Genomic DNA, 26,502 nt, shown 5'->3' on the forward strand with positions numbered 1-26,502 from the left:
TTTCCCATCTGACATCAATAGTATCTGGGCAGATGAGGCAGCACTGGAAGATGACTGTTTCTTTGGGCCACACAAAATGTTTTGGTTTGCTTTAGGGCCATACCTGGTGGTGTTCAGGGTTTATTCCTGGGTCTGAACTCACGGATTATTCCTGAGAGGAACTGAGGGCAGGAGGCACATATGGTGCCAGGGATCAAACCTGGATTAGCCACATGCAAGCAAACACTCTACCTGCTGTATCATCATCACTCTGGCCCTATTCTACACAGAAGTTTTAAGCATATGGGACCCTTTCATGCAGGGTCCTTGATAAATCACTATGTACTCTTACCTGTGACACTTAAATACTCAAAAAGTTAAGCAGTGATCACAGACGAATTACCTCCTGCCCTCGCTTCAATATTTTCAGAATTAGGATCAAGTTTCAATCAATGTGTTCATTTAATGTCTCTTTTCTCCCCTTTGAAGAAGTATTATTCAATAGTGATGCTCTGGAATTAGTCCCGAGCAAGAAAAGCCCCTCGACTCCATAAGATGTACCTCCATAACCACTACATAGCTTCTCTGGGGGCTGGGTCTTTTCTCTTCCTTTTTCTCCAGATGGAGTGAACAAATAGATTTTGTGATGGATAAGGAACTTCTGAAAGATTAGTGACCAGCAGGAAGGGTAAATGCTGGTCAAATGTAGATTTGGCAAATGATATATTTCAAGTTTTTCTGATGTGACGGTTGCAAGAGCTCATAACACCCTTCTTAAATAATTGGGTCTCTAAAGTGGCTCCAAAAGATTTTTGCTTGACATAAATTCTCCGAATTCCCAGGCTTTCTGGATAAAATAGTTGACTGCAATGCCATCTTTAATGTGCTCTGCTCTATACTCAAAAAGATCCATCAGAAGCCTCAGAGCAGTCCCGACAGAGGGAGGCTCAGGTGAGATGAAACAACAAGATAAAGAGGCAGAGGGGAGGCAGAGAGGAATATTTAACCTGGAGCTTCTAGCCTGGGGCACCTCTGAGTTATAGATTTAAACATTTTAGCAGTTCTAATTTACTCTATCATTTTCCCACTGGGTCACCAGATATAGAGTAGCAGGTCTTTATTTCTTATCCAGTTCCCATGCATGAGAGGCAACAGCATGATTATTCTCTTTCATGGCAGAAATTACTGTCTTTTTGATAAAGAACATTTAAACAGCCCTATTTACCCTTTGCTTCCTTTATTTCTTTAAAGGAATTACCCGCTACAGCCTAAGGAGACTGGCCACAGATCTGTTTGTGGTTCAGTCCTTTCAGAGAACAAAGCTAGCTTCCTCGATGTTTCTGTTTTGACATAAAAAAGGACATGGTTCAACCCTACGGCTAGTGGATTCTTGAACTTACTTTAGCAGGCAGGGAGCATTTCAGGTTAGGGGACCGCTTAAGTCCCTACCTCCTGCTCTCTTCCACAGGACAGCTCAGGACAGGTGTGTGTTGCTTTAAGAAAGCTAGACATAAAACATTAAAACTGACACCAATACAGACAAACGGTGCAATTACAAAAAGAATTCCTGGCTTTATATCCAGATTCACCACAGGGTTCCTTTAAATGCTGCACTTCCCTAGTGCATTTAGATCTTAGAATCAATGAACATTTCTGTTTACAGAATTTTAAATTTGTTCTCCCATTAGGGTTCTAATAACCAACATGGTACAATAAAAAAAAAAAAAAAAGAGTACAGGCTTTGAGGTCAAAAAAGCCTGGGTTCCCATTTAGATTCTGCCAATTATTTACTGAACAAATTTGGGTAACTTCAACTTTTCTTAGAGCTGATGAAAAGGAGGTTCAGAGAATTGTCAGGTTCTTAAATAGTTGCCCTAATTCCTTAATTCTGAGATGCTCCCCATATTTAGCCTTGCCCCCAACTTTCTTGGTGTCCACCACTTTTAAACACCTTAAAGTTTACTCTGTGAAACTGATACACCAGCAGGTCCTTTGAGGGTAGTTGTGTAGGCTAAACAAAACAGTGTCCGGACCTCTGTCCAGCTGGAGTAGTTCTAGGAGAATGCCTTCTCCCCTGACTCAGAATCCCCTGAGGACATTTTTAGTAACTAATGAATTGATTTGGATCTTGGGAACAGGGTATTGGGTGTGAGAGGCTGGGGGTATAAAGGCAGAGGTAAGGCCAGAGCAATAGCACAATGGTAGGTTGTTTGCCTTGCACGTGGTCGACCTGAGATGAACCTGGGTTCAATCCCTGGCATCTCATATGGCCCCCCCCCCCGAGCCTGCCAGGAACAATTTCTGAGTGTCACTAGGTATGGCCCAAGAAATAACATCAAGGGTCCGGGCAGTGGCGCTAGAGGTAAGGTGTCTGCCTTGCCTGCGCTAGCCTAGGACAGACCGCGGTTCGATCCCCCGGTGTCCCATATGGTCCCCCAAGCCAGGAGCGACTTCTGAGCGCATAGCCAGGAGTAACCCCTGAGCGCCACCGGGTGTGGCCCAAAAACCAAAAACCAAAAAAAAAAAAAAAAAAAAAGAAATAAAGGCAGAGACAGACACAGGCCACTAGCCCATTATGCATGTGCATACTAGTTCCAGCCTCAGAGCTGTGGGTTTGTGGGCAGCTTCTTTGCCACCTCTTGCTTGTCCTGCAACCACTAGTGTCACATGATTTCCAGCGCTTGCTTTCTTCCTATGGGCTCATGCTCTACGCCTCGTTCCTTCTTTGGGCCTTAGCATATATTTCACAGTAGTTAGAAGCTTGGAATTCATTCCAAGTGAACTAGAAAGTGGAGATCAGTTGATCGTATTTATATTATAAAACAGTGACTTTTAACCATTTTACATCTGGAAATGGGTAGTTGACATCTGTCACCCATTAAGTGGCAATAACTTTTACAAAAGACTAAAAAGGGAGTTTCTGCAGACGAGTAGATCCTTGGAGTAGAGGTTGGAAGCCATTGTTTGGCTTTGTCATTTCTGGTTTTGCTCTGTGGTTAATAGGCTGAAGAGGGTCAAGGACAGAGGCAGGAAAACCAGCTGGAGTGCTAGCTCAACAGTTCACGTGAAGTCATGGTGAGCTGGGCCCCTTCAATGAGTGGAGAAGACTGAAGAGATACAGGATACCTTCTGCCGACAAAATGGATAGGACTATGGTACAGTTAAGACACTAGGCATTCGCAAAGGAAAGAATTCAAAGGTCAATTTTACTTCAATTTTTGGGGAGTGGTGTGTGTGCATGTATGTAAGAAAATTAACAGCTAAGTAATAGGAAACGTTCATAATATGAATAAATGTAGTGAGACTTTAGCAGCCACTACTTTGAGTGGGAGTACCTTCCTCCCTAATTCCTTGACCTTTAAATGTTAAGGTCACAATCTAAAGGTCATTTTTTCATAGGGGACTTCCCTGCCTATCCCTGGCAGGCATGTCCTGCATCTTCTTTCTTTCTCTGGTTACCTCTGTGCTACTCCTCTGAACAATGAGTCCTCTGTCCGGACCCATGGATCTGCTTCATCCTGTCTCCTTCTACCCACCACCAGGCATGTAATCATATGGCAGCACACTGAAGGCTACCCAGCTACAGATACAGCAGGGATCAATACTGACAGTTGACATGGGTTTTTAAAGAAATGGCTTAAGAATCCAATGATGTCATCATTATTAGCTGTCCTCAGAGCATAAGCCTATCCCGTGGTCAGAAGTATGTGCTTTCTTTCTCTGTTCCCAGAGATAGTTTGGGGAATATTTTAGAAGCACAGTTCTCTGGACATTCCAGGGGTCTTCTGGCCAACAATAAGGTGGCGTGGAGCGAGTTTGCTTCTCAAAGCTTAACACTTTTCTTTAAAATTTAAGGTGAAATTTTGTAAGGAAAATATAGACATAAATGTTATGAGTCTTACTAACAGTACTCTAAAAACTCACTGAAAGGGATCTTCCTTCAGACTAATAAACTTTATCTTTCATATAAAAAGGCAAGAATTGGAAGGGTAAGAAAAAGTCAAATACTTGTGATTCAATCTTTTTTTTTTTTGGGGGGGGGGGTCACACCTGGCAGTGCTCAAGGGTTCCTCCTGGCTCTATGCTCAGAAATCGCTCCTGGCAGGCTCGGGGAACCATATGGGATGCTGGGATTCGAACCACTGTCCTTCTGCATGTAAGGCAAATGCGCTACCTCCATGCTATCTCTCGAGCCCCTGATTCAATCTTTCAAAAATACGAAAGAGGGGCCAGAGAGAGTGGACAGTGGGCAGGGCATTTGCCTAGCAACAGCTGAACTGGGTTCAATCCCCAGCACCCATATGGTTCCCTGAGACCTACTAGGAATGATCCTTGAGTGTAGAGCCAGGTATAAGCCCTGAGCACTGACAGGTATGATCCTAAAATCAAAAGCAAGAAAAATATCACTGCTTCACAATAAATAAATTGTGAATAAATAAATAAATGAGTAAATATTTTGTTTGGTAAATATACTTATAAGCTTTTTTTTTCCTTTGTAGCTCAGGAGATCCATATAATTCTGTCGATGTTAAAATTACAATGGGCTCAGGCCCGGAGAGATAGCATAACGGCATTTGCCTTGAAAGCAGCCGATCCAGGACTAAAGGTGGTGGGTTCGAATCCCAGTGTCCCATATGGTCCCCCGTGCCTGCCAGGAGCTATTTCTGAGCAGACAGTCAGGAGTAACCCCTGAGCACTGCCGGGTGTGGCCCAAAAACCAAAAAACAAAACAAAACAAAACAAAACAAAATTACAATTGGCTCTGTCTCCATTTTTCCACAGTGTCTCTTCAAAACCAACATTTTCTTTTGGGAGGCAGGAAAGGTTGGTAGGTAATAAAATAGTGTTTTTGTTTGTTTGGATTTTGGTTTTCTGGGTCACACTCAGTGGCACTCAAGGGTTACTCCTGGCTCTGCCTCAGAAATCACTCCTGGCAGGATTGGGGAACACATGGGATGCCAGGAAGCGAATCAGGGTTCTTCCGGTGCTGGCCGCATGCAAGGCAAATGCCCTACTGCTGTGCTATCACTCAGGCTCCAGTAACACTAACAGCAAAACATTAACAAGCTCACAAGTTCACTGATTTTTAAGGATGTATCTGGTGAAAGGAGCCTGAAGAATTAAGGCCTTTATTCACTAACTCCCATGTTCATATACTTTACTGACTAAATCAAGGGACCGAATCTTCATTATGCCAAAAACACACCTACTCAACTGTTAAAATTAGTTAAAGAGGTTTCAGCTAATTCTTCTAAAATTGGATTCTCCATTTGCAATTTTCTTAAACAGTAGGGACTTTTTGCCAATGCAGGTAGATTTCAAATGTCAAGTAGGTCAGTAATAAAATGAAAAGCCAGAGAGAAACTTAGAAAGAGACATTTAAAAATGGGCTTTAAAAAAATGGGCCCTAGCAGAGAACTGACTGGAACATACTGTGAAAAGATTACTCTGGTTCAGTACATGAATATTGATAGAAAAAAACCCTGCCGTGTTCATAAATAGTTATGACTTGATGAAATAATTATAAATAATGTGAGTCAAAATTTTAGATCAATTTCAAGTGTCTATGATAATATTCTATCCATACAAAGCCAAAAATATTTTAAGGCCCTGAGGGTTTCTCTTGATAATGCTGAGTTACCAAAACAAAGAAGAATTTTTCTGCTCAAACACCTTCTGATTTTATACAAATAAAACTTGGAAAGTGAAAGCCTTCCCAAGAGAGAAGGTTAGAGTTTTTAAACACTGGGGCAATCATTAAGGCCATGCCTTGGTTTAGTAGTAAAATAGCTTAAATCCTCAGTCTCATTATTATTAACAATATATTGTTCTTAGCAATGGTAATGTATATTCTGGATAACAAGGTGAGAGAAGTGAAAGGTCTGTGGGCAAGCAGCAGAAGTTCACTGTCAGCCCATCGCTGCATCTCTCAACTATCTGTACAACTAACCTTGACTAAACAAACACTGTAAGAAGCTGGCTCCACATGGCACTGGCTTAATCGCAAGTGCTATTTCTTCTCTTCACTTAGGTTAAGTAAGTGTAGCAGAGAGACAAGTGTTGTTCTGTACTCAATCAGGAGAAAGCTGTTTGGAAAGAGGGCTGAGCACTGTAATTCTGTCCTGGAAATGGAGCACAGCAGGCAGAGACTTATAAAGAACAGGGCTAGTGTCTCTAAACTGGCATCTACTGCCATCAAGTTCATGACTAAATTCAAGTGTCATAGTAGGGAACTTAAAAGTATTTCATAGATAGCTGTGAGCATTAACAGACCTTTTATTTTTTCGGTAGTAAAAAAGTACTTAGGTTTCTGTCTATGACAAGATTTCCCTCTTTTCATTAATCACTCTCCCAAACAAGTCTAGTCCAGCATACAAAAAGTTCAAAACCACAAGATACACTTGGCCTTTACCATGCTGATCTTAAATAAACATCTTTGCCAAACTGAAGATCCTTTTATTTTATGAGGCCAGGCTAATAAAGCAATGGAAAGAGCGTCTTCTTTTAAAAAGCTTTTTGGATTAAGAAAGTGGACAGTAATTTATGTAAATACATCTATCTCAATGGGCTTCTCTTGCATGAAAAGGAATAAATAATGCAGATCACTACTTCCTTTAGATAACGAGTTCTACCTCTTTGTCATGGATCTGGCAAACATTGATGGAAATTCAGGGCTATGTACACAAAGGTGTGAGAGATCAGTGTGGTTGCTGGAGATGGACTCAGATAAATAGGAATGTAATTGGACAGAGGGACTGACACTGGTTCAGCTATAACCAGGTAAGTTCATAAAGGTTTCATGGTCTAGAGAACCTGTGACAGCAGAATTTCTATTAAGAAGAATAAAATAGTTCTACTTGCTTTTGGACAATTCAAAACAATGTAATTTTAGAATACAAGCACTTTGTTACAAAATACAGTATGATGCTAAAAAATTTAGAGACAATAAAAGAGAAGAAACCCCACACCTCCCCCCCCCCAATATCCTAAAGGAAAATAAATACTGATTCAATAACTTTCAATACTCAAGGCTATTTAAAAGCTATTGGATTGGCACATAGAACCCCCGAATACCTACTTTCCCCTGGGAAGGGAGGCTATACCTCTTCAATCATCCCTAAATGCAAAGAGGTTTGACCCCCATGCAATGGATAAAAGTCGCCCAAAAACTGAACAAAAGAGGTGTTTGGAAAAACCAGAACACTATTCATCCCAGCTAACGACTTGTTCATTATGAGTGATGATGGATAAAGACTTCTCATGCTGAGATGAAATCAAGATTTATATGCATTGTTTCCTCTCCCAACTTGTGGGAAGATCATCATCATTTAATTCTATCTCTGCGGCCAGTGATGGGCATCCAGAGAGCTGGTTATCAAACGGCGCAGTCAGCTGGCAAAAGCCGAAACGTGCAGTTGGCACATCTGGACGGAGCCGCCACAGCCGAGGGTGAACAATGACTCCTGGCAAGCATCCAAATTGCTTGCAGACGCTAGCAGGTCTCATCTACAACCGCCCTACCAGCATCTCTCTCTCTCTCTTTTTTATGAGAATCAGATTTTCATTGCTCCATTCAATTGCTCTCCTCTGCCATTTTTTATAGCTCTTATCGTTCCCCTGGAATATGGCCTTGAGACAGCTCATCCGTGTCCTTCACTGTGTTATCTCTTCTAACTTTTATTAAAACTTCAGCTTTCATCTGAAGATAGCTAATTAAATCTGGAACAGATTATATGCCTCCCCTTAAAAAGAACACAAAACTACTTTCTTCCACCTAAGCCAGGCTTTTTTTTTCTTACGAAAGATGAAACCAAAGGTGTTTCATAAGTTTCATTTGTTTATAAAGCTCTATGACAAGGCCCATAGGGTGATTTATATTAATGTGGTCTTACAAATCTTTGAGCTATTTTTAAAAACAGTATTTCCCAATGCTGACAGTATTTTTCCTCACATCCTTTAAATGCCATAGTTATTATCAAAGGCTTATTTTCCACATAAAGTTGGGTAGTGAGGAATTAAGAGAGTAATAGGTATATATAAAAAATCAGTGACTCATCTTTTATAATAAATTTTTAAGTTGGTCTTCTTTGGTAAAGATGGCATTTTTCTCTTTCATTTCATACACCAAATACTACCAACTAAAAATTTTCACATGAAAGATCATGTAAAAATTTGAAATAAAAAGTAGTGTTTTATATTAAGGATTAATCTGATTTTCAAGACAGCTTTACACCAACTAATAGTTGGCTTGAGTAACTATGTCTTAATCTATCACAAATTATTAATGATAGAGCTTTCATAACTGATATGAACTAATTCTTCTCACATATGTCACTGACCTACTCTCTTCCTTGGGCCCAGGGGCCGCTTAAAATCACTTTTTTTTTTGCTCTAGACCTGCTACTAACCAGACATATAGCAATAAAATAAGAAATAATTTATCCAGTTATCACACACATACTCTCTCTCTCTCTTAAATAAGAATTAAATCTGTCTCTAGGATAAATTTAAATGTCCCACCTGAAATTTTCTGGGATCCTTTTCTTCGCTTCACTGCCTTTAGCAAGATTTCTTTCATAGTGACCTTTGTGTTGTCCACCTGAATAAGGGAGAATCCATGAGCAGCATTTCTGTATAAAAGACAAACATTAAATCATGATCAATATTCAACCAGAGGGGCGTTACTGCGGGTTTTTTTTTTCTGTGTTTAAGAAAGCTTTGGCAAGTATATAGAAATGCCAAGTACTTAAAAGAGGTTAAATAAAACTACTTTTAATTAAGAGGAGGGGGAAGGAGCACTCTGGCAATAACAGTCCAAGTTAAAGAGGGATAAGACTTAGCAAAGGTGTTTCTTAGTTATCCCAGATTGAACCTTACTGTTGTGTGGGGCATTAGTTCCTAGGGTTGGTTTCCCAACCAGATCCTATAGGAAGATGAACGAGACATTTGTGTCAGGAGATGTCACTGCAGGTAGATGACAGTCCTATTGAAGCTCCTCAAATCCTGGAGGAAAAATAGAGTGATGGTGGTGGTGGTGGTGGTGGGTGCTGGGCTGATGACAAGAAAACCCAGAGCATTTGAGATTTGGGAGAAGCTTCCTCTTCTTTTTCCCCCTGAAAACTATTATCTTTATTTAGGCACCCTAATTACAAACATGATTGTAGTTGGGTTTCAGTCATAAAAAGAACACCAACCATCACCAGTGCAACATTCCCATCACCAATGTCCCCAAACTCTACCCCCACCCCCACCTGTATTCAAGACAGGCATTCTACTTTCCTCACTCATCATTAACCATAGATGTCAGAGTAGTTATTAAGAAAAGGGTCTTCGGGCTGGAGAGATAGCACAGCGGTGTTTGCCTTGCAAGTAGCCGATCCAGGACCAAAGGTGGTTGGTTAGAATCCCAGTGTCCCATATGGTCCCCTGTATCTGCCAGGAGCTATTTCTGAGCAGACAGCCAGGAGAAACCCCTGAGCACCAGCGGGTGTGGCCCAAAAAACAAAAAAAAAAGAAAGAAAGAAAAGGTTCTTCTTAATTGGCTACTAAATGTCTCACATGAAGTCAACCAAGGCTTAGTCCCCGACACCACATGGTTCCTGAGCCTGTTGGGTGTAGTTCTGGGGCCCTCAAGTACTGCTAGGGTGGCCTGGGTTAGCTTGGAACCTGCAGGTCTACAGTGAGGTCTCCTAAGCACTGTTAGGGTTGCCTCAAAGAACATAATGGTGAGAATAAAGAATTACAAGACAAGAAATGTAGCATAACACCTCTTGCAAAGCCAACCAAACTTATGGCAAAGAGGAATAGGTTTATATAGATAGGAAAAAAGTAGTCAAGAAAAAATACCCTAAAAACAGAAGCCTAACGCTGGGTGAGGTATAACTTTACTAACACTGTTAATTGCAATAGCAAGTATCACAAATACCACTCACTATGCTTGGGCATTGGAACAAAATGGCCAATTTCAAGCAGCTTATATAACAAATGGAACCTAAGTTTCCAACTATGGGACACGGGAATTGCCACAAGGAGTTTGGTTGCATTCCCACTTCGCCTCAAGAATTTCAAAAACGAATGCTGCCAAAAACCATGGCAGAACTTCATCCTGACAAAGAAACCAGAAAGAAAAGCCAAACCCCAAGCTAAGCTCTGGGAAAAGCTATGAATGGTCGGACAGGCTAGGAGAGGTCTAAGTCTAGGCTGGACCAATTGGGCAGCTAGCTTTCCATGGAGGTTTGGGATGGATCTCAAAACCAAGGACCCAATTTGCGTCCTTAATACAAAGACATCGCCACTCCCCACCTCTCCATACAGTGTGCTGTTTAATCCTTGACATTCCATTTGTTAAGAAGCAAAAGCTTATGCTGGCCTGGCCAGTGCAATCATCCATTTTAACTTGGTCAAGTCCTTGCTATTGAACAGCAGGCCTGAGAACTGTCAAGCTAATTTTACTGAACACTCTGTTACTGAATCATGCCTGAGTCCTGGCCATTCTTTACCTCAGAAGCTGGACTGCATCCCAGAACAATCTTTAAAAGTTTATTTTACTGATCAAAGCAAAATAAGAAATAGCTCTTTTTAAAAAACTATATTTAGGGAGCGGTGCAGTAAGTGATACTTTGGCAAGAGAACTGAAATGTAAAGTGCCTAGTGCATTTATAAACTTGGGGGTATTTGCTCTGGCGCTCGGCCAGTGTGTGTTTGGAACAAATGCCAATCATCTGCGTTCAGACTTGCTTTCTCCTCGGAAGTCAGCGTGCTCCATCTGTGACAATATGTTGGGCAAGGGACGAATAAGGCCTGTAAGGGAACACACGTTCGTGGGACTCAAACCCTAGCCCTGGCCTACATCTCTCCAACTGCCATCCTGGGTTCTACCTTGAACTCTTTCAGATTTGAGGCTGCTTATAAATCGCTTGCATTCCCTCCTGGTCTGCTGCCAATTATATAATTTTAAGCCACACCATCTTTTTCAGCAAAGGCACACTGAAAGCTCAGAAGGAAGTCTTGCGTTTAGACTAACTTCCATAAATTAAAAGGTGGGGTATTTTTTGTTGTTGTTGTTTTGGACAGAGGAAAATCCCTAGCCTGTATTTTTCTGTCATTTTACCAAAATGTGCCTGGGTGACAAGGTTAAAGCAAGCAGAGGAAATCCCTGGCACTTATCATCCATGGGCATTACTGATAAATTGTGTGGTGGAGGAATAAAGGATTACCTTCTGTATTTTTTCATTACACTTTTCTTTTGTTACAGAATACATAAATCCATTGTGGCACAATGTAATATGTATCACCGTGCTACACCTGCGGACGCTTCCGAGCGGCTGCCATGTCTGTGCAGTCAGGAATGATAAGTGAACCACCCGTGAATGTTAACGATAGTGATCATTCTGAGGTAACTCGGCTCTCCATCTTCCTTTACAGCCTCCGAGCTGAAGCCAGGGGAGCAAGGTTCATGAGAGGAAAATGAAAACAACAGTGATGGGAAGGGGCATGCTCAGCGCTAGGAATGTGCCTTCACGGGGGTGCGCTATCTTCCTCTGGGGCTCCATTTCGGTAAAAACGTGCCCATTAAGAGAAGAGGGCGGTGGCCTGCAAGTTGCATGCTCACCCAGACCCAAGGCAGCCTCCACAGGTCAGCCTCGCCCTCCACTTGAAGGCCAACTTGGGCTCGTGACTGCATGGCTGCGGTACCCCCAGGACTAAGATATTTTTGAAACCCAAGAGGACAGCACAGACACATGGGTCCCAACACCCATCTAGGTGCAACTGGTAAGTTATTCTCCCACTAACAGGATACGGAGACCTGTTACCACAATTTTTAGCTTGACTGTAAGACCTGCTGAGTTTTAGGCCTTATTTCTTTATATACAGGATTTTTTTTAAATTAACTTCCTAAAAATGTCTATTTAAGTGAATCTTTTCAGGCAGTTCTTGGGTCCGATCCTGGGAGATGGTGTATCTTAGGGGGGGAGGTGCAGGCAGCAGGAAGGGATGGAACTGCTCCTGCTCTACCCAGTATTGCCTACCAGTCTCTGAGTGTCTAGCCCTTGGGTGTGCAGGTAGGTGGCAGGAACTGCCCCTCTTCCTGCTCTGTTTATGGACGATTGTTCTATGCCAGTGCAGGGGCCTCTCAGGGTATGGAGCAGAGCAGCTGCCCTTCCCCGCTCTCCCTGCTGTGTGTGTGTGCGTGTGTGTCTCTGCTCGGTCTGGGATGAAGTGTCACTTTGGGGAGCTGACTAAACACTGCCAGGAGTCCTTCAGTCAATTCCAAGTTAGGTCCTGTCAAGCCTCATAACCACTGAGAAACGTACGGGTGTGCTAAAAAGAGATTACTCACTCGAGGAATTCAGCTCTGTCCTGATGCAAAGCCACTCAGCTACCACAGTGAAGATTTTATACCAACTTTAATCTAACATAATGAGCATTTTCTCCACTAAGTATTAAATTGGAGGTGACAGAGGGGCAGAAAGGGTAGGGATAAAGGCCCAGAAAGCATTGGTTCTCTGTAGAGGACAATGCTAGATCCAGAAGCCCCATTAAGGAACATACTAGAAGGGTCTGCAGCCTGGGCTGAGAGGTCAATACCAATTGGCCAAAAGTTGGTTCCACATTCCACAGTTTACCTAAATGCTGCTCTAACACACGGAAACCTCAGATATGTGCTTGCGGAAGTGAGTGGACCATTTCCCTACAGAACTGTCAGAAGGATAAAACAGACAATGAATGCCAAGTACCTGGGACTAAGGCTGCAATCGGTAAACGTTTACAAACAATACTTGCTATACCTTTACCTTATCAGCCCCTCAGCCCTCCAGGTCAGAGATACCTACTTTGGGGAATAGAACCCATCACTGTATGTTATTGCTATTACGGGCCCAATAAAACGTGCTACTTGCTGGATACAGTGATAACATTTGGGGGACACTGCCTGCAATCAATCTCTTCTTTTTTTTTTTTGGGTTTTGGGCCACAGCTGGCGGTGCTCAGGGGCTACTCCTGGCTGTCTGCTCAGAAATAGCTCCTGGCAGGCACGGGGGACCATATGGGACACCGGGATTCGAACCAACCACCTTTGGTCCTGAATCGGCTGCTTGCAAGGCAAACACCGCTGTGCTATCTCTCCGGGCCCTGCAATCAATCTCTGTTTCAGGCAGCAGCCCTTGGAAGCTCAAAGGCAAGTAGACTGGGCACCATTTCTTTTGTTGTTGTTGTTGTTGTTTGTTTTTTGGGTCACACCCAGCAGCGCTCAGGGGTTACCCCTGGCTCTGTGCTCAGAAATCTCTCAGAAAGCTCAGATGGGATGCCGGGATTCAAACCTCCAACCTTCTGGAAACGCCTTACCTCCATGCTATCTCTCTGGCCCTGGGCCCCATTTCTTAAGGTACTCCTTTCTGGGACTGTAAAGCTGAGGATGTCTGCTCCATCTCAGCTTTCCTCTCTGACTTTGGGTGGGGATGGTAGAAGATAAATAAAATGACACTTAAGAGCTTCCTTTTATTTTGCTTTTAAATACTTAAAAAACTTTTTTGGGGGGGTGGTTTCTATTTGTTTCCTAATCAGAGTCGATTTCCAGGATAGCCCTGAATAATTTTTCCCCCTGAAATGGGGTTGGTAGGTCATATAATGGGGGGTACCTCTGGCTCACCTGATTATGTAAGATTAAATGAAGTACTCTTAAGTACTTAAGAGCTTTCTAACCCAAACTACATAAGATAACTTTCACCCAATAACTACAACAATATGGTGGCAACACTGGGTACTGAATGCTGTATGCAAATATTACTGTATGTTAAGTATTAACATTGTACTGGCTCACTCAATCCTAAAGTACTGTTAGCAGATCCATGTCACAGAAACCAAGTCCTGAGGCCTTTTAATGACTAATGGTCCTACTCTGAACTCAGAGATCAACAATATGGTCCCTAGTCCAAATATCAGTCTAGATGAGAGACAAAGAAGGAAATAAGCAATTATAGTCATTCTGCCAAAACACTGGGGACTTTGCCCAGGTACAAATACACCTGGGTTCTGGGGTGTTTCTTACTGGAGAAATCTTAAAACATAGCCCCAGAAGGAGGTTTGGAGATTCCACTCTGCCTTTCTTGAGCAAATGACAATCTAACTTCCAACTACAGAATGAGGATAACACCAGGTCTAAGGCTAAATAATTCCACCTGTCAAGAGAAAACATGTCATAAGCAACAGTTCATATGTCACAACAGCTATGGGCTTCTTCCTGTGGACAAAGACAGACTGATGAGATGGTGACAAGAGTTACTCTCTATTGAGCTCTTTACTAATCATTAAAGAAAAGATAAGTAATGTTACTGTCCAAGTTAGAGAAAGGAAACTGAGGTGTAGCAAGATTAGGGTAGTGTGAAGAATTGTACAACTACTAAGCAGTGGGGCCAGGACTTGAATCCAGGTCAGTAAAAGTTCAGAGCCAGTTTTTAATTTCTCTAGAGTCTCAGGGACTTGGGAGGAAGAAACTTCCAGAGAGATATCTCCCAGAGACTGGAACCACTGAACAACCTATGATGAAGGTTCAGCTTCCTCTTTAACAAATTCAGTTTGATTATGAATGTCCCAACTCTTAAGAATTATCCATGGGAGGGCCAAAGAGCTAATTCAAAGGGCTGGAACACATGCCTGGCACGAGGAGGCCCTTAATTCCATGCCCAGACTGGAACAGTCCCCTGAGTACCACTGGAGTAGCCCTAGTGGCCTTCAGCACGGCTGGGCTTGAGCAGTACTGGGTCAAGTATTGCCAGAACCGGCACCTGGTCCCACAGAACACTGCTTGGGAGATACGGGAGTGAGCACCATCTGACCTGCAAAATCCCTTTTCAAAAGCAAGTGAAGGATGCCAAGGCTTCATGAGTCCCAATCTCAGTCCAAGTCGAAAAAGGCTGCCAGAATAGGACTGGATTCTCTCATCCTGACCAGTTTATAATGGTAATGTAGACACACTCCTAGTTCCCAATCTGCTGGGGCCCCAATTCCATGCATGTTCATGCTTGAGCACTTCAAGGTAGAAATGACTCAATGAGCAAGGGGACGACGTTTTCTAGCAACTGCAGCATGCCTGCTTCAAAGCAAGTCTTTTGGGCATGACTTCATCCATAAAGTTTACATAGTGTGAACGCCACATTTTGTTTCCTCTTGCACTGACAATTTTTTTTAAAGATCAAAGTATTTTGTGTGAGTACGCAATGTCTGACATTGGACACAGAACTTTTTTTTTTTTTTCAAAACAGACATTTTCCAAAAACATAACTCGCTAGACTAATGGGCAGTGAGAAGCCAAAATGACTGCCCTCCGCCTTCTCCTTGTGTATCTTTGCCAGAGTCCTTGGGACTTGCCAAATCCGGTCATGCCTGCTTAGCTTGCTCGACTGATTGTGCCAGAAAAGAAAATAAGACACAGATGTATTTGAGCTCTTTGAGATGCCAGTAAGAGAGACAGCTAATGGCTTCATTTCGACCCTCCCCTTCCAGCTGGGCACAGGTGGGGGATAATGAGGTCCCTCTCCCTAATCAAACTCAATTATTTACTACTCTATATAACCGCAAAGACATTCACATTCAGTTCAGAATATAAAACACACCGTGGGCTACTTCCAACCACTGCCACTGGGTATTTATAACAAACTCAAGTGGCTAACAGTTTGCCTTGGCAGGAGTTTAAGTGTGTAAAGTTTTGCAAACTGTTTCTGTTCAAATATGTCCTGCTGAAATGGGGTCCCAGGCGGGGTTCCATAACTGTCAGGTCAGTGAACTGCATAACATCTGAGAATGTATTCACCATGCGCTGTAGACAGGATGTGGGAATCAAATGCTTCGTTCTATCGCAACCTTCTGAGAAACATCACAGTTTTTTCAACAGCGAGACTGACATTGTATTAATAAACATTACAAGTCACTAGCCTGACATGTACATAGCAGCAGCTGACAGACTCCAACATAAGCTGAGGGGAAAAGAGAGGAAATCAAAATGAGACCTAGGAACCAAACATGGCCAAAGCGGGTGAATCATAAAATAAACCACATCATTCGGAAAGCTAAGCCTTAAACTTTAAAGATACGTAACAACGAAAGCAATTAAGATGGTATAATTTCTGGACACACCAGTAAGTTGATGGCTATCTCACATGTACTTTTATTGCAGGAATAACGTGTATCCTGGCACACGCTCAGCAGATAGACTAGAGCAAGATATACAGATGTAGTTTTTCTGACCTTTCGATTCTTACAAGTTTGTAATTAATGCTTTCCATCTTTATTATGTGCTCAGTATTTTTGTCGTTTTTAAACAGACTAAAAGAAAACTCTTCTCGAGATGGTAGTTGTTGCCAAAAAGGAAATCAAGTCAGATTTACAAATACAAAATTAAATAGGCTGCATATGCTACATTTCTATACCCAGTGACAATCTGGACAATGAAAATGTTTGCTAATACAACAGAACGACAAGAAACAACACACAGTTGGCCCTCTGTGACTTGCACAAACAATAAATAGCGAGAATAATTTATACCCATATTGCTAGGCCTGGCTACAAAGAACACAGGCCTATTTATTTTACCCTATTTTAGCTCTTCGACCAAGCCATATTAAGTTGGGTAAGTGTTTCTGAGCCTCAGCTTACACCGTACAAATGTGAATTGTTGTGAAAGAATAAATGAGACCATGGCTAGGAGGAGCAGCTGGATGAAGGTGCAACAATGCTCACTTCCTTCTGGCATGTCTTTCCTATCTTCTCCAAACTAGATATCACTTAAGAGTAGGAAAAGCTTCAAAGTAGTAACATCTTTTTGTAGATGTGTGGCCACTGGGTTGTAATTCAGAGATCTTAGCAAGAATGTTCATGCTTCGCTTTTTGGAGTTTTTGTTTTGTTTGCAGGTCACAAACCAGTGGTGCTCAGGGCTACTTCCAGGTCAGTGCTGGGTCACTGCTCCAAGCAGTGCCAAGGAGGTCAGGCAGTGCCAGGGGTATAACTCAAACCTCCCCTAGGCACAGCACGCTCTGTACATACTGACTTTCTGAAGTTCTCTCCAGTGCCCCATTTTAAATGCCTGCTATTCTTTGTAAAGCCCACAGACAGGAAAGAGAAATGAATCTAGGATTGCCCCCCTGAAAAAGCACCTAACTTGCCTTTATGTAGAGCCAAAAGCAACCACAATCCTCTCTGGAAGCCCTCTGGGCCCCAATGACTGAGGTCACAGTTTCTGGATAATCTACCCCTACCCAGACAACAAAATCCTAACTACTTCGTACTCATACTGGCCCCAGTCAGAAGGTTCCCTTCCCTTATCCACCCACTGTAGTCAGCATTCAAAAATGAAACAGATCTAGGAGGATAGTTTCATTGACCTTACTAAGTTGTGATCTAGGGAAATTGTTCTTTTTAATATTTTGACTTTTCTTCCTATGGGGTAGGATCACAACACAAAACATTTATGCTAACACACCCAACAATGATACTATCATAGTTGCTATTGTCACTGTCATTTTTGTGGGGACTAAGTGGGGGGGGGGGTCCTCTGCAATTTTCAGCCAAATGGGCTAACAGTTCAAAACAAAGGCCTGAAGATGTGGGGTTGCCTGGGCCCAGGGATGCAAGGATTATCCCGGCTACCCCTGTGAGACCTAGAGGTCTCCAGCCTGAACTGGACTGATCAAGGGTCCATATGTGGTGCTGCGGTGGAACAAGTATCAGCCGCATGAAGATATGTGCATCTTAACCTCTGTACCCTCTCTAGCTCATGGGGAGGCTGTTTTTAAAAGGTAATTCAGTTTCACAAATTCTGATTCACTTACCCTGTTCTGGGGTGGGGATAGGGGCAGGTGCTGGGGGGGGAAGGTGGATGGATAATGCAGATTTCTCTCCTGTCTACCCTAAGATCTCATTCTCCCTTATCCTTCCATTTCTTTTTTTTTTTTTTTTTTTTTGTGGTTTTTGGGTCACACCCGGCAGTGCTCAGGGGTTATTTCTGGCTCCAGGCTCAGAAATTGCTCCTGGCAGGCACAGAGGACCATATGGGGTGCCGGGATTCGAACCGATGACCTCCTGCATGAAAGGCAAACGCCTTACCTCCATGCTATCTCTCTGGCCCCATCCTTCCATTTCTAAAGGCACAGGAGGCCTTGACTAGGTCAACAGTGTCAAGGAATACTGATTTAGATAGAGGAAACCAGTAAGACCCCCCCCCCCCCCTCCTTATCTAGCTTTTTGGAAGTCACCTGAAGTTTCCATACCTCCCTGCCTCCTATTTCTCCTTCCTCATGTTCAAATAATGTCAATGCGCAGGTTCAGAATTGCTAGAAAGTAACAAATAACAAGTTAGGGATTTCTGTGTATATACACGTTTGCTCTGTCTAAAATCAATCAAGGACAACGGATATCTTTAAAATCCATTTGTGATTCAATAAAAGATGCCATTTTCATCATCAGGCCACTAATTTGCAATACATGAGAATAATTAATTCTCCTTCCCCAAATAACTCTGTTTTCATCTTGGGGTCTCAGGATCCTGGAAGACAAGGCTATTACAGACTGATTTAGTAAGAATATCAAAAGGCTTCCAAGTCCTATCTATTCTTTACACAGAACGCTTTTAAACAAAGATTCATTTAAATGAACTAGCTTTCTTTTCAAATATACATAATTATATAATGTCACTATCTTTGCATGATGGAACATAAAAGTACAAAAATTGTATGGAAAAGGTTTTATTTCTCCATATTGGGCTTTTATTCATTATATAATGAATAGTGAGTTAAAGGAAGCTTAAGCCCCCTATGCATTTTAGTGTAATTTATTTAGATTGATAAATATCTGCAAAAAATATTTTAAGTATGAAACATAAGATCTAAGTTAATTTCTTCATAGAGGCAATTTTCTGCCTAAGGTTCAAGGTAAATCTAAGGCCATTAAATGAATTCATAAGCATTACTTCAGAATTTAAAAATGTTCCATCAATGGGGCTGGAGAGATAGCACAGTGGTGTTTGCCTTGCAAGCAGCTGACCCAGGACCCAAGGTGGTTGGTTCGAATCCCGATGCCCCATACGGTCCCCCGTGCCTACCAGGAGCTATTTCTGAACAGATAGCTAAGAGTAACCCTGAGCACCACCAGATGTGGCCCAAAAACCAAAAACCAAAAAAAAAAAAAAGTTCCATCAAGGGGCTGGAGAGATAGCATGGAGGTAGGGCATTTGCCTTACATACAGGATGGTGGTTTGAATCCCAGCATCCCATATAGGCACCCCCCCCCCCCCGCCTGTCTGGAGCGATTTCTGAGTGTAGAGCCAGGAGGAACTCCTGAGCGCTGTTGGGTGTGACCCAAAAACAAAAAAACAAACAAAAAATGTTCCATCGAGTTCAGTGCAAATCATTTAAGTACATAAACATACATACTTATATAGATACACACATGTCAAAGTATGTATCAAATATATAACATAAATAGTTAACACTTAACTATATAGTGAAATGAAATTACATGTGTATGGATATATCTAGAGCCGACAATTACTTCAGTAAGTCACCATATAGAATGATGCATACGCCAGGGTCAGAGCAGTGGCACAGCAGCAGTAGGGCAATTGTCTTGCACACAGTTGACCTAGGACAGACCAGTCCCATCCCTTGGCATCTCATATGGTCCCCCATGCCAGGAGCAATTTCTGAGCGCGTAGCCAGGAGTAACCCCTGAGCACCACCGGGTATGGCCCAAAAACCAACCAACCAAACAACCAAACAAACAAACAAGAATGATGCATATGCCACTACAATGCATGGAAGGGCACAGTGACTGGACTGACAAAAGCAGCAACTTAGCTATAGATGGAGTCTATCCCAGTCTTACATGTTCTCCATCCTTCACCTTGAGACACTACAAGGAGGAGATCTAGGGGGAAGAAATTTACTTACTAGGACAGCTGAAAAACAAAAAGTGTTGAAGTCTGGACCATGTCCATTTATTTACATGTTTTCTAAGACTACTTTCCTGCTCTTTTTTTTTTTTTTTTTTTGATTTTTGGTTCACATCAGGCAGCTCTCAGGGGTTACTCATGGCTCTACGCTCAGAAATCGCTCCTGGCAAGCTCGGGGGACCATATGGGATGCTGGGATTTGAACCACCATCCTCCTGCATGCAAAGCAAATGCCTTACCTCCATGCTATCTCTCTGGCCCCTACTTTCCTGCTCTTTGAGCAAAACAGAGCTACCAAAACTACATGGTTTGAGAGATTTCTCTCTACATGGGCCTTTAGAAAAACTTTGCAAACTTATGGGATAAGCTGGTGAGATTTGGGGCTCTGTATGGTCCAGGAGTTGAGTTATTATATCAACACGGAAAAGCTTTGTGCTCAAACTGTTAAGCTGAAAGACATGCAGGCAAAGTGGGCATCAGGCTCTCTATGGTATATCTCTGATGGCCTTTGAAGCATGTCCAAATCACACTAAACGTAGGTACCCATCACTCACACCAATGGAGAGGTGCTCTTGGTAGCTACGACTTTCCATTTTAAAACAAGAGAAGTGCCTGTTAAACTGGCATAAACTGGTCACCCTAACAGAACTGCAATTTATTTATTTTGGTCAAAAACAAAGATGACAGACTGAAAGTTAAAAAAATATTTGACTTTTTTGGGGCAGGAATGGGGTGTCACACATGGCTCTGTTCAGGACTTACTCCTGGCTCTATGCTCTGGGATCACTCCTGGCAGTGCTTAGAGGCCATATGTGAAGCCAGAGATTAAAAGTAGGTAGGCTTCGTGCAAGAAAAGCTCACTTTCCATCATACTATCTCTCTGGCTCTTATATCCAATGCTTAAAAAGGACAAATAAAAACATAGTGACCTGATGTTTCATATCAAAAGACTCAGTTAAATGGTAAATTATCTAAAGCTCAATAAATACAACATCAGTAGTTTAATCTCAACAAAGCATCACTTGCTGCACTACTGATGTTAATTTGTGTTTTACTTACATTTGATTTATAACTTTGTTTAGGTTGCATGAACCTATGGAATTTATAGCTAGAATTTAGTATTTGTGCATATTTAAGCAATATTATTTGATACTTTAGGAATATCAATTTTCCCTCAAAAGAGATCTGTATAATACTTATGTTTAAGAAAATTGCTGCCAGGGCTGGAGCGAGAGCACAGCAATAGGGCATTTGCCTTGCATGCGTGCGATAGACCTAGGACAGACCCAGGTTCGAACCCTGAAATCTCATATGGTCCCCCTAAGCCTCCCAGGAGCAATTTCTGAGTGCAGAGCCAGGAGTAACTCCTAAGCACCGCTGGGTGTGACTCAAAACCAAAACCAAAACAAACAAACAAAAAACAAATAAGAAAACTGTTGTCCCTGGAGCTCGAGTGATTCCCCAAACCTTCCAGGAGTGAACATTGCATTTTCTGAATGCAAAGCCAGGAGTAACCCCTGAATGCAACCAGATGCGGTCCAAAAGGCAAAAACAAAACAAAACAAAATCCTTGTTCCAAATAACTTTGGAGGAAGCTACTACTATGAAGAAATTGAGATTATGGCTGTTAGTGACTAGTGAAGTTGGCATTTAATCCAAGGAAGCCTAAATCTAAACACTGGGCTCAGAGGCAAATACCTACTTCAGAAATAGTTCTGGGGCCGGAGAGATAGCACAGCGGCGTTTGCCTTGCAAGCAGCTGATCCAGGACCTAAGGTGGCTGGTTTGAGTCCCGGTATCCCAGGTGGTGCCCGGTGCCTGACAGGAGCTATTTCTGAGCAGATAGCAAGGAGTAACCCCTGAGCACCGCTGGGTGTGGCCCAAAAACCAAAAATCAAAACAAAACAAAACAAAAAACAGAAAACTTCTGGAGCTGGAGAGATGGCATGGAGGTAAGGTGTTTGCCTTGCATGCAGAAGGACGGTGGTTCAAATCCCAGCATCCCATATGATTCCCTGAGCCTGCCAGGAGTGATTTCTGAGCTCAGAGCCAGGAGTAACCTCTGAGCGCTGTCGGTTGTGACCCAAGAACCAAAAAAAAAAAAAAAGTTCTGGAACTATTACTATGTAGTGGAGTCATGCTTGTGTCATGGAGTATAAATGATTTAGTTCTTGACCTAAAAGAGTTTTTTAAATTATTAATGCCCATCCATGCAGCAAACACTAAGATAATTATTATATAAGACCATGTTCTAGGTACTTGACTAATTAACACAATGGCTGTCTAAAGCAAGCGTCATCATTAGCTTCATTTACTTGTGCCATGGCAGAGTTAAGTGACCTATTCAGGATACACTCAATAGGAAGATGGAGGGCAGGACTAACACCCAGACTGGCTCCAGAAATCTCTTTGCTGATGCCAACACTTGCTCCGCCTGTTCAACCCCTTCTCTAACATCCTACGGAGGGCCAGGCATGGCAGAAAACAGCCTGAGAGAAACACTTTCCACTCTTAGTCTTCATTTTTCTAAACTTCATAAAACAGAACTATCTTTATATTAAGTAATGTAACACATACTTAGTTGGTCGTTACTTAGAAAAGAATAATTCACTCCCTACTATTCTTCCCAATTCAGTTCAGCAACTGGGAAAAATAGGAAGCAGGAAAGGGGGGTGAGGGGATGAATAGAAGATGCTTTTATTTTTAAACTTAGTTTGCTGAGGTTGCCCTCTCTGAAACTTTAGGTTTTTAATGAAGATCTTTTGTTTGTTTGGCGCTACACCTGATGATCTTCAGGGACTACTCTCGGTTCTGTGTTCATGGGACCATGTGGTGCTAAGGATTGAACATGGGACACACACATGCAAAGCAGTATTCAGCCCGTTAAGACTCTGATAACCCTCTCTGAAACTTGGAACTTGGAAACATAGAACATATCTCTGGAGCTTTCTGACATTTATCTTTCCTGCCTTCAACGAAGAGGCTTTTTAAATTTTGAATCAAGACTAGAGAAGCACAAGGGAAGCTGCTGAAAAAAGAAAACACAGAGAGAAACTGATCAGTACTCCACATCACATCCTCAGACAACTGAGCAAAGAAAATAAAAGTTACGAACAGTTGCTTTTTTACACGCTCACAAAGAAAGATTTTACTTTACCTGTACTTTCAGAAATGTTCCAGACATGTCAAATAAGTTCTCTTGAACTTTAAAATAGAAAGGGGATTGACTGGGTGTTGTACGTGTGCATGAGTGTGGGTGAACATAGGGTAAGAGCAATTTAAGAAAACAAAAGATTCAGGGTAAAGCGGTTCTCATTTTGCCGCCCTATTCCCTCTACTCATTTTTGAAAATGAGGGGCTCTCACAAGACACTGTGTCGTCTTGAATGCTTCTCCCAGGAGGGGATGCCTATGCCCTGCCCAGCATTTTATCAAACACATCACTAATTTAAAAATTTGTTTCGCAGACAGACAGACATACAGACAGATACACACACACACACACACACACACACACACACACACACACACACACACAGTTTCACAAAGTCACTTTGTTCTTTTATAATCCTACCACAATATTTATGCAGTTAACAATCGCGTGCCGTGGTTGGGGAGATAGCACAGCAATAAGGCGATTACTTAACATGCACCAGACCTGGGTTCAATCCCTGATATACCATGCTACATGAGGCCTCACCAGGAGTGATTTCTGAGTGCAGTTATGAGTGATCCCTGAGCATAGATGTGGTCTAGACTAAAACTAAAATTATGAGCTGGAGCGGTGGCGGCTGACCTATGACAGACCATGGTTCAATTCCCCAAATCCCATATGGTCCCCGAAGCCAGGAACAATTTCTTTTTTTTTTTTTTTTTGGTTTTTAGATCACACCCAGCAACGCTCAGGGGTTACTCCTGGCTCTACGCTCAGAAATCGCCCCTGGCAGGCACAGGGGACCATATGGGATGCCAGGATTCAAACCGCCATCCTTCTGCATGAAAGGCAAACGCCTTACCTCTGTGCTATCTCTCCGCCCCCCAGGAGCGATTTCTTAGTGCATAGCCAGGAATAATCCCTGAGCGTCATTGGGTGTGGCCCAAAAACCAAAAAAAAAAAAAAAACCAAACAAACAAACAAAAAAACCACTTGCCTCATGGCTGGAAGATGCATGTTTTGCATGTAGGAGGCCTGGGTTTGATTCTCAGCACCTCCTGGTTCCCTAAGTACTAGTAGAAGGTACTCCCCAAGCATCAAACCTAGAGAGCACCTTTATCAGCATCTCAGCTGATAAAGTTCTTGCCCCCAAATAAAAAACAACAAACCAAGCCAAAAATTATGTACCGCTAAGTCACTTGCTCATAAGTAAAGGTGTTATATGTTAACTATGTAAAACACCTGTTTTTATTTGGGGGACACACAAATACTATCTATCTGGCCCCAGAAGACATCTATTACAGAAAAATACAAATACTGTATTTTTTTCCCTGGGTTTTTGGGTCATAACAAGGGTTACTTCTGGCCTATGCTCAGAAATCGCTCCTGGCAGGTTTGGGGCATCATATGAGATGCTGGGATTCAAACCACTGACCTTCTGCATGCAAGGCAAATGCTTTACCTCCATGCCATCTCTCCGGCCCAAATACTGTATTCTTTAAAGTAAAAAGAAAGAGCTCCTACTGATACCATGTGAGGTTAGGAACTGAAGATGGCCTTAAAATTCTGTTGGGAGCACTACATAGTGACGAGTTTTCCAAAGGCTGCATGTCAATATAAAACAAGTATCTACAAATCCACCTAGGTTTCTACTCTGACCAATACTCCTACTCACAAGATATCCTACGGAGTAATTAAACAGAAATAAAAGAATATAAACAAAGACGATCAAGATTCATTTATTCAAACCCAAAGAAACAATTTAAGTATCCTGGAATAGAATTCCCCTAACCCAGCATATTTTCCTATTTTATGGCTCATCACATTTGAATGATCTGTTTCAAGACTGTTTCCCTTTTAGAAAGTAAAGCACTGTGAACACAGAGGATGGTTTTCTAGACCCATGGTTGATAATAAATGTGTGTTGCAGTAAAGAAGAACAGATATAAAAATATTGGTAATTACAATGTTAAACTAAAAGAATACATTTTTACATACTACACATGGAAATGATCATACAAAAATGAAAACTATTGCATTATGTTGGAGGAATCCCTGGATAACTTCTAAGTCACTTTAAATAGTTTAAGGTGGTTGGGCCAGTGTCTCTGCAATGTAGAAAGAAAAATAATCACTTGCTCTATATACCAAACATGACCTCACAGCGGGAAGAACAGGCAATTACAAAAGCTTGAAAAGCCAACCTTAAGCTCACCCTCAGACACTCAGGTATTTCATTTTTGCCCAGAGATAGAAAGATACGAAACCCTCATCTATTATAGAAAGCATAGTCCTACACTTAGCAAAAATCTGAGACAAAGGCTGTATGTTTTGAAGAGCAGAGAAAGTCTTGCAAAATGTTCCCTTTGGAGTGTGAATTTGCGGGTTACTGACAGCAGGGGGTGCCAAAGAGATCGCTATTGTTCCCAGGAGATAGAAAAGAGAGAGGGATGGTCCCAGCCTCAGAACAGGCTCCTAGTGCACTCGAAACGGCTGCAGCGTCTCCCCAGTTCCTGGGACCTATGGCTGAAACTCAGGGGTCCCGCAGACTCCAGTGGGCGAAAGAACAGTTTTACTGTCACTGATCCATACCAAATATTTAGCATCACTCATATATATAGTGAACAATGATAGTGGATCTGTGAAGAAACATCAGTGAGGGACATGAGGCCAAAGATTAGAGCTGCTGCAGCAAATTTCAATGATCATGTCTATGTTTGGCTGTTTGGAAATGAGGCCTCAGATGCTACTTCAGATGTGCGACTGGACCTGGTTACTTACTGTAACAGTAAAGACATACTCCTACCAATACCAATAACTGATGACAACTTAGATATATCAAGATTTATTTTAAGAATTCTTTATTATTGTTTTAAAAATCTATTTAGAGTTTTTGCCTTTTGGGCTACACGTGAAAGTGCTTTGGGCTTACTCCTGGCTCTAAGCCCAAGGGTCACTCCTGGCAGGGCCTGAGGAACCATCTGAGGTGTAAGAGAGCAAGCCAGGGTTGATTTAGTACAAGGCATCACCAGGTCTCTCTCTCTCTGGTTCCCCAAAAGGTTCATTTGAAAGGAAGGAAACTGAGTGGATCTGACTAAAATGAAAAACAAAAGGACAAAATTTAAGGCACTAGCGGAAAGGGTTTTGATGCCTGTTTTCGTTTAGTCTGGATTCCTCGTAGAAGAGAGAGACCAATAATTATGGCTTCAAAGGCACCACAATGCCCCAGTGCATCCAGAAATGAAAATCACAGATATGACATTCAGAAAGCGATCCAATATGGTTTGCAAGCAGTCTGCATGGAGTCTAGTACAGAGGCATAAAATATAAGGTGGGGATTATCTCCACCTCTCTGGAAGCAGTCATTTTACATGTAGACTTGCCAAGTACCAGATATTCATTTTACAAAGCAAAACTCCTATCAAATCCA

The 26,502-nt window shown here is 42.1% G+C and overlaps 1 protein-coding gene across 3 annotated transcripts in view; it reads right to left on the reverse strand.

Moving 5' to 3' along the window:
• The window catches only part of MAPKAP1 (MAPK associated protein 1), a 293,758-nt gene that overhangs the window by 94,943 nt on the left and 172,313 nt on the right, over positions 1-26,502 (reverse strand). For all 3 annotated transcript variants that reach the window (XM_049774167.1, XM_049774165.1, XM_049774166.1), the window contains one exon: positions 8,500-8,609. In XM_049774167.1, the coding sequence (XP_049630124.1) occupies positions 8,500-8,609 (110 nt within the window). The remainder of the gene's footprint in view (positions 1-8,499; positions 8,610-26,502) is intronic.

This window comes from Suncus etruscus, chromosome 5 (genome assembly GCF_024139225.1).
Source record: "Suncus etruscus isolate mSunEtr1 chromosome 5, mSunEtr1.pri.cur, whole genome shotgun sequence".
In the NCBI taxonomy this organism is placed as follows: Eukaryota; Metazoa; Chordata; class Mammalia; order Eulipotyphla; family Soricidae; genus Suncus; species Suncus etruscus.